This window comes from Sorex araneus, chromosome 1 (assembly GCF_027595985.1).
Source record: "Sorex araneus isolate mSorAra2 chromosome 1, mSorAra2.pri, whole genome shotgun sequence".
Lineage (NCBI taxonomy): Eukaryota > Metazoa > Chordata > Mammalia > Eulipotyphla > Soricidae > Sorex > Sorex araneus.
Genome location: NC_073302.1, coordinates 13,378,445 through 13,391,310, shown reverse-complemented (window position 1 = coordinate 13,391,310; position 12,866 = coordinate 13,378,445). Strand labels below are relative to the sequence as shown.

The following is a 12,866-nucleotide window of genomic DNA, read 5'->3' as shown; positions in this document are numbered from 1 at the left end:
CTAAAATTAATAAAATCTTGAGTTTGGTATTCAGGGTATAAGTGGTTATCTGATGGCTTCAAAAATCAACATATCTGACACCAAACATCATCACTGCATTCTTTTAATTTGCTTTTGTAACTGTATTTTTATTTAATAGAATATCTCTTCACTCATGGCCCTGAGTCAGAAAGATATATGAGAGTCATATATCTGCATGCATCGCTTCCTCCATAAATACAATCCTCCAATCCTGTACATTTGTTGATTTCTAGCTTCGACATCTTTCGTATTGATTCCCTCATTTCTAGCCCCATAGATAAAAATCAGTTGTTAATGCTTTACGTAAGCCAGGCCCTTATCTTCTCCTGCTTGCATTGTTACAATATTCTCACTGGTCTACTTGCTCGAACTCACTCTATCCACCAGACACCGACAGAATAATTTTTCAAAAAAGCAGGTTCCCTATCATTCCTTATTTAATATTCTTCAATGGACAAATTTTCATGGCATACCAGGCACTTCATCATCATTTGGTTCTTTTAATTCTCTATTCATTCATTCATTCATTCATTCATTCATTCATTCATTCATTCAGTCAGTCAGTCAGTCAGTCAGTCAGTCAGTCATTATATGAGTCTAGTTGTACCAGGCAAACTTCTGAAGTTTTAGAGACACAATAGAAAACAAATAGATACAAGTCTCATCTCCTGTCATTTTCTACTCTTTTTTTTTTTTGGTTTTGATTTTTTTTTTTATTACTGAATCACCATGAGTTACAGTTACAAACTTGTGAACTTTCATGTTTGCATTTTGTTTATATCCCTCCACCAGTGCCCAGTCCCCTCCACCAATGTTCACAGTATCCCTCCCACCCTCCCACCACATCCCCTCCACCCCACCCCACCTCTGTGGCAGGGCATTCCCCCTTGTTCTCTCTCTCTCCTTTTGAGTGTTGTGGTTTGCAACAGAGGCACTACATGGCCATCATGTTTGGTCTATATTCTATTTTCAGAGTGCATCTCCCATCCCGTGCGGGTCCTCAAACCACACTTTACCTGGTGTTCCCTTCTCTATGCGAGCTGCCCCTTCCTCCAGCATGTGGGGCCAGCTTCCAAACCTTGGAGCCAACCCCCTGGTACTTATCTCTACTATTCTTGGCTGTTAGTCTCCTATCCTGTTATTTTATTCATCTTCTACTCTTTTGAACCTTCCATTCCAACACTATCAAGCGCTATTTGCATTCAAAAAAGTTGTGAGTTATTCGCAATCTACTAAAGATAACTAAAGATAAAAGTTGTTTTTCTATCAACTTTTTAAATTGAATAACCGTGAGATACAGTTACAGACTTACAAACTTTAATGATTACATTTCAGTCATATAATGATGGAGCACCCATCCCTTCACCAGTGCCCATTCTCTACCACCAATGTCCCCAGTATCCCTCTCGCCACCCTCTCAACTTTTACTATCCTTCAAATCTTCATTTCAATCCAACCTCATCTTTCAAGATCTCCCTGAGCATCCTGTGTATTTTGCGGGCGGGTACTCAGAGTTTACTTGCATTTCTGCCAGTAATTTCCTTGAAACAATATGTTTAGACATGGTTGGTAAATGTGATTTCTTTATTAAATAAAATTAATGAATAAAGCTTTCCTTATTTGATAATGGTTTCTAATGATCAAGGAACTTTTCCTGGAACTCTCAGAATTGGAGTCAAAATAATAAGAGTTTAGGCAAGCATGTCATTCTTTGTTATTCTAAATGTTTCTTTGGAGCTCCCTATGAATGTGAACTTCAGTGGGTTTGTCATTTTTCAATCTGACATTTATCGCATGTAATTTAAATTGTAAGTAAAATTCTGCCCTCTGTTTTGGGGAAAATTCTCGTCACTGAAAACGCAAAGTAGTCAATTTTCAAAATATAGAGTATAACGGCAACCCCAATTTTATTTTTTTTTAAAAAAAGGGTACAACACCTCCTACAAAACTTCTTTGTTTCTTAAAAGACAATGTAAAATGATGCATGGCACACACTCACTCTGAATATGCTAAAAAATTCTCAAATCAGTATGTAGTAGCTTATGTTAGCTACGACAATCTTTTTAACTGGCTCGATTAGGAGATGCAGATTCACTAGACATACTATGATAAAATACTATCCATTTTAAAAATTGATTTATTGAGCAAATCCAAATGTAAACTGGTAAAACATAGTCAGGGCATTTCAAAAGAAAAATTGAAAAGTTCACTGTATACTGTTTCCCAGTGAAACAAGTTGGACCCGGCGGGCAGTGGAAGGGGTGGCCATCTGTCAGCCACATAAAGGACCGCGTGTTTGCATACAAAGACGTTGTTCAACCCGCATCTGACTCCTGCAGCCAAAAATCTACCCTCACTGGGACAACACCCACTGAAATATATGAGCATAAAGAACAGGGAAATTAATTTTTTAAAAGCCAGATGTTCATTCCATGGACATTAGATGTAGGAGAGAATTGGGACAGAATTAAGTCAACTTTTCTATGGTCATTTAATTTTTTTTTTTTTTAAAGAACAGGGAGGTCAATGAAGAGAATTTGAGTAGGTGTAAGAGACCAGATTTCTCATCTCACAGTTTAATGCTTGTGAAAATCACTTATATTCATGTTAATTTTTTTTCCTGATAGGGTATATTCTTATCTCTGTGTCTTCCCGAATCATACCCTGTAAATGATGTATCTCAGTCCAACCTCTTTCAGAGGTATTTCCTTATTGAGCTTATTCCTGTCCCTTCTCACTATAAGCTACTCCACTCAGAATTTTGACATATATGTATATACTGGTGTGTATTGGTTTTCGTAAGTTTTTCTTTTTAATTTATTCTTTTATTGAATCACCATGTGGAAAGTTACAAAGCTTTCAGGTTTAAGTCTCAGTCATACAATGCTCGAACACCCATCCCTTTCGCAAATTTTAATCCTTTTAGTCTTCCATAGATTATAAGCTTTTTGACAGGAGCAGGAAAAAAATTGCTTTAAAGTTTGTTTTTATTTGTGGGGACAGTTCTGGAGGGGCTCAGGGATGGGGGGTGTGCATGTGGTGCCCAGGTCTTCACTCTCCCACTAAGACATACATCCAACCCCAAGACAAAAAATTTACCTAAGTTTTCACTCCTTTTTGTGAGTTACCAATTCTCTTTCACTTTTTAAACACAAATTTCACTTCATGAGAGCCAAATCTGTGCGCCAATCACAATGTGTGTATACAAGCAATTTAATTTTCACACACACAAAAATAATCCTTCCTGCTTAATCCTTTTGTCAGATGAAGCCACTGAGACTTAAAGATATCAACTATATCAATCTGGGGGTGTATTTTCAATATGTAGATAAATCAAGAATGGAGCCAAAGTCTACTTTCGTATTTCCCTTCCTTTCTACTACACATCATACTGCTTTGCTTACAACTTCCCTTTTCCTTTAATTTGCCCATATAATTTATAGCACAGCAGGACATTAGCAGTGTTTCCTTATAATTCACCCAAAAGCTCTTGCCAAAATACATAGTCCTGCAACTTCCCATTTCTGCTCCTCTAGTCACCTGTCAATTTCACTTCCTTTCTGGAAGAAAGAAATGCAGTACTCAGAGCTGGATTGAGTGCTCCCAGGCCTTCTTTCTAATGACTTCCTTTAAGTAAAGGCTTTCAAATGACTCTTGTGGTGCACTGCTTGTTCTGACAAATTGCCTGACAATCTGAAGTAATATTGTTTAATTTTTTAAGTACTTATTACTCTGCAAGAACTCAGGGAACGGAATTACAAATGTGTCTCATAAATGTAATATTCCTATCCTGGGGCCAAAGACAATCAACACATAGAGTATAAGTAAAAGAAATAAAGAGTCTCAGTCTGAGGAAGAGAGGATGAAAAAAGGCTTATGAGAAGAGAGGTCAAGAAAGGAAAGGTTGGGGCTGGAGCGACAGTACAGCAGGTAGGGCGTTTGCCTTGACTCAGCCAACCCAGATGCGATTCCCAGCATCCCATATGGTTCCCCAAAGTAGTAATTCCTGAGTGCAGAGCCAGGAGTAACTCCTGAGCATCGCCGGGTGTGACCAAAAAAGCAAAAAAGGAAAAAGAAACGAAAGGTCAAACTATTGTAAGAATCATTATCAGTAGGTATTGGAATTTACTGGAATTAGTTATTCTGGTGCTCAACGGGTGCTCCTCCCAGATGGGAGTATAAAATGAGGCCCCCATAGCCTTGCCACCAGACTCCACGCCAGGCTGTTTTCACATGGGGCACCCCGGAGGGGGGCAGGTGAGAACCCTCCTCACCCCAAGGAACCCAGCCCTCGCAGCCGACCTCCACTACCCAATTGCCACCACGTTCCAGGCCACTTTCCAGACCGACACATACAAGACACTTCCTAACCATTTTCCATAATTACCACACCATATTTGATGGAGTTCAGATAGAAGGGGAAAAAATCATAGAGTAATACATTTATACACATATACCTCTCGGAGAGCCCAGCAAGCTACCAAGAGTATCCCGCCCGCACAGGCAGAGCCTGGCAAGCTACCTGTGGCATATTCGATATGCCAAAAACAGTAACAATAGGTCTCATTCCCCTGACTTTGAAAGAGCCTCCAATCATTAGGAAAGACGAGTAAGGAGAGGCTGCTAAAACTCAGGGCTGGGAGGAATAGAGATGCTACTGGTGCCCACTGGAGTAAATCGACGAACAATGGGATGACAGTGGTACAGTGATATAGTTATTCTGGTATTATTAGACACAGCGTCAGAGAAGCAACAGTGGGACCTCATGTAAGAAATAAGTGGCCTGGAGCGGAAACAGCTTCAAGGCCGTGTGGTGGCTTAGCTTAGCAATGGGGGCATCAGAGGTGGGGTTTCAGGAAGAGAAAACCTTGAAGAGAACGCTGGGGGTGGCTCCGAGGAGCCAGAGAGATGCCTACTTCAGCTCCACATCCAGAGGTAAGAGGATTGAGAAAGAGAAAATAACCCTCACTGAGAAACTGAAAATAAACATCAGTTGCAAGTGTGGGCGAGAAGGCAAGATTCTGCTAGGAATTCAGTTAGAAGACGATGGCAAAGGATCATGCACTGGCATTAGACAGATCACATAAAACTGCACCGTTGCTTTCTAGGAGCCACTCCCAGCAGTGCTGGGGGTAGGGGAGATCATGTGGCCGCAGGAATCACACTCTGAGCCTTGAAAACGCTAGCCATGTTCTCTACCACTGCTGATAGATCCCCAGGCTCCACGTACCTGTCTACCTACTAATGACAGCAGAACCTCTCAGCTATACACACAAAATAGTCCTTGAGTAACAGATAATAATAATGATAACAATAAAAATATTCATAATACATCTTCCACCATCTGCTTACATTTCAACCTCAAACCACGAACTTCCTAAAGTGTTATTGAAACACAGTAAAGCCTCTCTATGAGTAACAAATGCCAATACTAGGAAGTAAAGTGCTTAAAAAAACACTTGCAGATTAAAGGCAATATAATTACATTCCTGTAATTGTTATTAACAGTTGCTTCATATGCATTAACACACTGAAATTTATCCTCCTTGTTGCTGACATGTGGTGTGCTTTAGGAACTGTATATAATTCTGACTTTCTACCAATTATATTTGGAATTTTTTAATGTAAGATTTACCATACTATTTTGTTCATAATGTACATCACTTTACTGGGTTTCTGGGACAAAAGACAATGTTTTCTTACAAAATCATCAGCTAAAACACACTGAATTGAAAGATAACTGATGGGATATTGGAGTATTAAATATCAAAAGATCTTCTATTGGGAAAACTATTATTTGTGAAAAGATTCTGCTTCGCAGATTGAGCATTGACTTATTAGGTTAGTTCGACTAGTTTGAATAACTTCTAGAGTCTGAAAACTTAAGAAAGTTAACTATATTCTAAAAACATCTTCATTCTCATTATCATGGAGCCAGAGCCATGTATAAGCAGAAGTCAGTACAGTGAATAAGGGATCCCTCTTGGACTCTCAGTATGGTTTCCCAAGTCTGCCAGGAGTGAACCCTGAGCACAGAGACAGGACTAAATCCTGAGCACAGCTGGGAGTAGGAAAACAACAACAACAACAACAACAAAACAAAAATTCTCATGATCAAAGTAGAAAAATAACAGTGCTCTGCTCAACAGTTTTGTGAATACTAAATGAGATAATGCACTTGTAACAAATAGCACAGCGCATCCTAGCATACAGTACATGCTCAGTAAATGAGTGCTGCTATTATTATTTTTGATTGTCTGGCAAGTGTAGATTATGAAAATATACACAAGTATTATATTAATCCTTAAATTAATCCTATACAAGAGAAATAGCCTATGAACTATTATCTCAACTTCATTAATAATGCCAGGGGAAAAGAGTAATCAGAAATAATAATATCCAGGGTCTCTAAGGTAGGGGGGGATCCAGTACCAGGGACAGAGTTTAGGGCCTTATGAAAGCTAAGTATATGCTCTACTTCTTTTGCTATCTCCCTGACCCCAGCACTCATCTCTTTTTTTTCTCCAATCTTATGAAAATATTTATTAAGCATATACTATTGGTAAGACTCTAGGGTAGAAACAATACTGAATAAAAATCAGTTGGTCAAGCTTCCAGGATCTTCCTGACAGACTAGAATAATAGATCACAAATTCTTTTATTTATTTTTTAATCATAGACTCATTTCTAGAAAGTGAGTCTTCTTTCAAGGTTCTATTTGTTCTATTGTTTTATTTGGGGGCTTTCTTTTTTTTGGCTAAAAAAATCCTTCATTTTGGGGGCTAGAGCGATAAAACAGGGAGTAAGACATTTGCCTTGCACATGGCTGACCCGGGTTCGATTCCCAGCATCCCATATGGTCCCCCGAGCACTGCCAGGAGTAATTCCTGAGTGCATGAGCCAGGAATAACCCCTGAGCATCGCCAGGTGTGACCTAAAAAGCCACAAAAAAAAAAGTCCTTCATTTTATTTTATGTTGTTTAATATCCAAGTGTTTGAGTTTTTCAACTTTTCAATTTGTGATTAATTTCCATTTTCATCACCTTGAGATGATAATTGATATGATTTTTTAAATTCTTTTTTCTTTTCTTTTTCTTCTCTTTTTTTCTAGAAAGTTGATATGATTTCTATCTTCTTGATTTTATGTTAATATATTTCATGGCCCACTATGGTAGGCAATGGCAAACAATTATATAATCTTAGCTTCAGTTTTCTCATAATAGAGGCCATAAGGCATGGTGTTATGGACACAGGATTTGGAACTGGGAACCTTATTTGGAATTTATTTTCTGTCACTATTTTTGCAATTTAATAAGATATACACAAATCTATATAAAAGGAGCTGTTTTAAGGATTTGATCAAATAAATATTTTAAAATACCATGCATCGATGCTGGAGTGATAGCACAGTGGGTAGGGCGTTTGCCTTGCATGCAGCCTACCCAGGGTTCAATTCCCAGCATCCCATATAGTCCCCTGAGTGCTGTCAGGAATAATTCCTGAGTGCATGAGCCAGGAGTAACCACTGTGCATCGCCGGGTGTGACCCAAAAAGCAAAACACACACACACACACACACACACACACACACAAAAAAAAAAAAAAAAAAAAAAACTGACTATCAATCCATTTAAAGTTATAAACTTCCTAATTTTATATCTGTACTTTAACATAATTATAAATGAGATATAGTATTATATAATTAGTATAACTACCAAAAAGGGTAAAATATTGGACAATATTTTATTGTCCAAAAATAATTTAATCCACCCAAATACCTACTTAAGTATAATCTTTTAAAATATTTCCTGGAGCAGTATAGGAAGTAAGTGCCTGACTTGCATGCAGCCAACTTGTGGATAGAGTCTATGGCAAGACATGTGGGCCCCAGAGTATCATCTGGATTCAGTCCTGAGCACAGAATCAGGATTAGTCCCCTGAGCACTGTCCAGTGTGTCCCTCTCCCCACCACTAATGACTTTTCAGGGTTGGGATCTAGCTCAGGGGTAAGACCCTCTCCCCACCCTCAAACCCTTATTTAAGCAAAAAACATTCTTTTTTTTCAATTTATTTTATTTTAATTTTTTTGGCTTTTTGGGTCACACTCGATGATGCACAGGGGTTACTCCTGGCTCTGCACTCAGGAATCACTCCTGGCAGTGCTCAGGGGACCATATGGGATGCTGGGAATTGAACCCGGGTTGGCCAAGTGCAAGGCAAACGCCCTACCCACTGTGCTATTGCTCCAGCCCCTAAGCAGAAAATATTCTTGGGAATTAAAACAAACCAGAATATGTTGGGTGCTGTATGCTAAGCATTCACACATATCTACTTAGTCAACTTCCACAACAATCTTGAGAGGACATGGGCTCAGAGAAGTGTGATATCTTGATGAAAGAACAAAGTTCCTAAGTGACTCCATACCCAGGTTAGATTGATTCTGAAGTTTCTAGTATTTCCTTGCATAATGCTCCCTCTTCAGTTTATTTTTAACTTGGGGTCCACAAAAAGCTAAGCACTTCGTAAAAGATCAAAGAATAATTACTTTCAGTGTAGTTGAAAGCAATTCCTCAGGTTTAGGGGCCCTAGACTAAATCTAGCAGATTAAGTCAACTCTAAATAGCATACTATTTTGAAGATAAGTTCCAGACAACTCCTCATCAGTCTAATTATGGTCCCCTGAAGTGTGCTGGGACATAAAGTAAAATTATTCTTTCTCCAGCTAGTTAAAGAAATTAGAATTATTACCAAGTTTAAGCCTGAAACATGCAAAGAGATAGTTGGAGAATTTGATATAGCAAATAATAATAATAATAATAATAATAATAATAATAATGTAAAGAATACGTTTCTGTGGCATATTAGTGAACATTAAACTGAATATTTTCCCCCTGGAAATGCCTGAAGGTAATCACTTCCAGAAAACATTACTTTGGTTTTTTTTTTAGCTTTTGGGTCATGCCTGGCGATGCACAGGAGTTACTCCTGGCTCTGCACTAAGGAATTACTCCTGGAGGTGCTCAGGGGACCATATGGGATACTGGGAATCAAACCCTGGGTCGGCTGCATGCAAGGCAAATGCCCTACCTGCTGTGCTATCACTCCAGCCTCAAAACATTGCTTTCTTAATAGTTTTTCTTTTTTCATGAAATTTAGAGAGACTATCACATTGAAAAGTTGGTGACTTTATGGGGGCTGGAGTGAAAGCACAGCGGGTAAGGCGTTTGCCTTGCAGGCGACCGACCAGACTTCAAATCCCAGCATCCCATATGGTCCCCTGAGCACTGCCAGGGGTAATTTCTGAGTGCAGAGCCAGGAGTAACCCCTGAGCATCGCTGGGTATGACCCAAGAAGCCCACCCCCCCAAAAAAAAAAAGAAAAGTTGGTGACTTTAATTTTATGGTGCTTTTGAAGAACTAAATAAGTAAACTGAAAGCTTTTAAACCTTGACATCAAATATATAAAAAATGAGGGTATAAAAATATATGAATTATTTTGCAAATAAGTGGACTTTATTCTGCCCCCCCACCCCATCTCTTTTATTTAAACCAGTCTGGTCTTCAAGAGAAGACATTGCTGAAATAAAACTAACTTCACCTCCAGTTTCTGCTGCTTACCTGTCACAGAGCAGGCTGAGCGCGCCCAGTGGACTGCAGTGACAGGGCAGACAAAGCCCCGAGGTGTGATTCTGGTAAAAGCCCTCCGTGCACAGCTCACAGCCAAGGCCCCGGTACCCTGGCCGACATTCACACTGCCCTGTGGTCTGGTTGCAGCGATTCTCGTCCACGCTTCCAACCGCAGAGCAGTTACACTTATATTCTGCAAAAGAAAGGAGAAACACAGTTAACAAAGAGTTCATGTTTTTTTTTTTTAATAAAATTAACTCATTGTTTTCCTAAGTGAATGTTTGTGCTAACCGCTCTCGGTGTGGCTGGATGAAATTCTAGTTCGAATGAACTTTCTGTTTAGCTCATTTGAAATGAGAAATCGCTATGATAAAGTAGATGGAATTCTGTATTTTTTCCTAATTGTAAAGTAAATATTCTCAACTTCTTTTCTATTGCTCTCCTAGGTCCCTTACTCTGCATGCCAGGGTGCATGTGTGTGTGTGTGTGTGTGTGTGTGTGTGTGTTTGTGTGTGTGTGTGCACACGCGTTTTACTAGTTTTTCTGGATTAGAAATTCCTAAAGACAGGGCGTATCCTCTTCCATAGTGTACTGGAGGGTGTGCTGGAAATAACATGCTAAATAAGGAATAATCTCATTGACCAGCAACAAAAGCACAAATTTCAGATGGTTAGCTGTGGTAATTTATTCAGGTTAGGCAAAACTGAGCAACAGCTGCAATCATAAACTTGTCTGCATTGTCCAGGAATTCATGAAGAGAACACAGAAACTTTAAGGTGAGGAAATATTAAAAAGCAAGTCCCAGATAAGAATGCTTACAAGTTCAGGGGGCTGGAGCGATGATAGCACAGCAGGTAGGGCATTTGCCTTGCACACACCAACCCGGGTTCGATTCCCAACATCCCATATGGTCCCCTGAGCACCGCCAGGAGTGATTCCTGAGTGCATGAGCCAGCAGTAACCCCTGTGCATCGCCAGGTATGACCCAAAAAAGCAAAAAAAAAAAAAAAAAAAGAAGAATGCTTACAAGTTCATCCTGATGACTGAGCTAAAATTATTCACAATTTTCATCTCCTTCCCAATTTAAAAGTTTTTAAAAACTAAGCATGTGGGGCCAGAGTGATAGGAGACCCCAGAGAGCGTTTGCCTTGCATGTGGCCAACTGGGGGTCAATCCCCAGCACCCCATATGGTCCCCTGGGCACTGCCAGGAGTAATTCCTGAATACACAGCCCTGAGCATGGCCAGGTGTGACCCCAAAAATAAAAAATGAAAAACAAAGTATTTTACATTTTCTCTTATTAAGTTCTTTAAATGAAAATAATTAGAAGTCCCTCGCTTTAATCGTTTAATGAAGATACATTTCAAAATCAGGACTTGCTTTTTCGCTATTGGACTCATTTTGTCAAGAGGAATACATTTTACATTACACTTTGAATGGGTGTATGTTCAAATGTATGAATTTGGCATTATGCTGATAAAAGCTTAACCTGAAAAAGATAAACTTTAATTTAATCTTTAGTTATGTCTTAAGTTATGGCATAACTACAAACAAATTTAGAGTCTTAAAAAAGTAATTAAGGAATTTGCTTCTCTGTGCTAGAAAAGCAAAGTAACCTTCAAAATTCTCTGTCTCGGTCATGACAAGCAGATAATTGGCATTAAAAATTCTGAAAAGAAATTCTCCTTTGGCCAACTCTACTCTCCACACCTCTTCAGTTCCCAACCTCTGGGGTCAGTTTACCTACCTGCTCTTTACGCCTTTACTGATTTTTACACATATTCCAAATAAATTCATATATGCCAGTGGAGGATTACTTTATATATATTCCATACTTCTTGGAAAACCCATTCCAAAAGCACTAAATCGAGGAGAGGAATCAGTTTCCCATCTCATCTGATACTCTTGTTTTTACTGTGCTACATAAGCAAGACATTTCTTTGACAAAGTTACATACTTTCACATATTTCTATGTGAGGTTTTTTTTGGGGGGGTGTGGTTTTGTAAATAACAAAACCACATTCAGTGGTCTGTAAATCTGCCAATGACAACTTCATGGCAAGATTTCCATTCCACCAAAAATGACCAGAACGCTTAGAAGAACATTTTTCCTCCAAAATTTGGCAGAATTTCAACATATATCCAATTCTTCCTGCTGGAACCAATTTTGTCACAAGTTAAACTAACCAAATTATGCTGGTGTGGGCAGAACTACCTCAATAAAAATGAACAGCCCGAAAACTCCATAATTAAGACCGGGAACTTTATGCTATTATTTCCTTGCTAATGTATTTCTATCTGAAAATCAGTGTTCCCAATGAATGAGATTAGTAGTATTATTTCTAGAAAACCCAATTAAGCTAAGAACTAATATTTTTAAAGTATTTCTTTCCAATAAAGTTTTAATGACTAAACCTTCACACTAACCAAGCTCCTTGGCTATTTATCATTTCTATAGTCGATTACTCACGAACATACTTTTTATTTGTACTTGTGTACCTTAGTTCATTTTGTTTTCCTTGTAATGACTTCCCCTCCCCATATTCTAACCATCCCCTATTTTAATAATTAGTTGAGACTTATTCCTCTTTAAACTAACACCATTGTGCCGACTGTAGATACACAATAACATCTGCTCCTGATGATTTATATGACAATAATTTCAAAAAGCAATCGTAAGCATTTTATGAACACCAGCGATAAAAGCAGAGAGCCACAGGTTCAAATGCAGCTCTTCTTAACTTCCTGTGCCAAGGCAAAAGTTAGTTCTAACTTTCATCTATGTTCATTTTCTCCTCTGTAAACAGGATACCATTTAGTATCTATAACCCTCAGCCCCACTCAGCTATAAGTGGCCTGCAGTCCTGTAATAACTGAAACAACAGCTGGAGGAGAAAGGGATCCTAGATGAAATAGCAAACACAATTCAGATGTCAGAATTATAGGCTATGGTTCTGTTATGAGCTACGCACAAGATCAAAAAGCCTGAGGCTGGGCCAGAGAGGTAGCAGGGGGGTAAGGCACTTTCCCTCCATGTGGCTGACCTGGGTTGAATCCTTGGCACCACATATGGTTCCCTGAGCACAGTTAGGAGTGATCCCCAAGTGGAGTCAGGTAGTAAGCCCTGAGCCCTATTGAGGCCACAATCTAAACAGACCAAAAAAGCCTGTTGGGGTTGGGTTTATTACCAAAACGCCAGTGTTTGGACATATCTAAGGAA

At 39.0% G+C, this 12,866-nt stretch overlaps 1 protein-coding gene across 1 annotated transcript in view; it reads right to left on the bottom strand.

Annotated features, from left to right (window-relative positions):
- MEGF9 (multiple EGF like domains 9) overlaps window positions 1-12,866 on the bottom strand; it is a 102,300-nt gene that overhangs the window by 50,912 nt on the left and 38,522 nt on the right. The window contains exon 2 of the mRNA XM_055124882.1: window positions 9,638-9,839. Within this exon, the coding sequence (XP_054980857.1) occupies window positions 9,638-9,839 (202 nt within the window). The remainder of the gene's footprint in view (window positions 1-9,637; window positions 9,840-12,866) is intronic.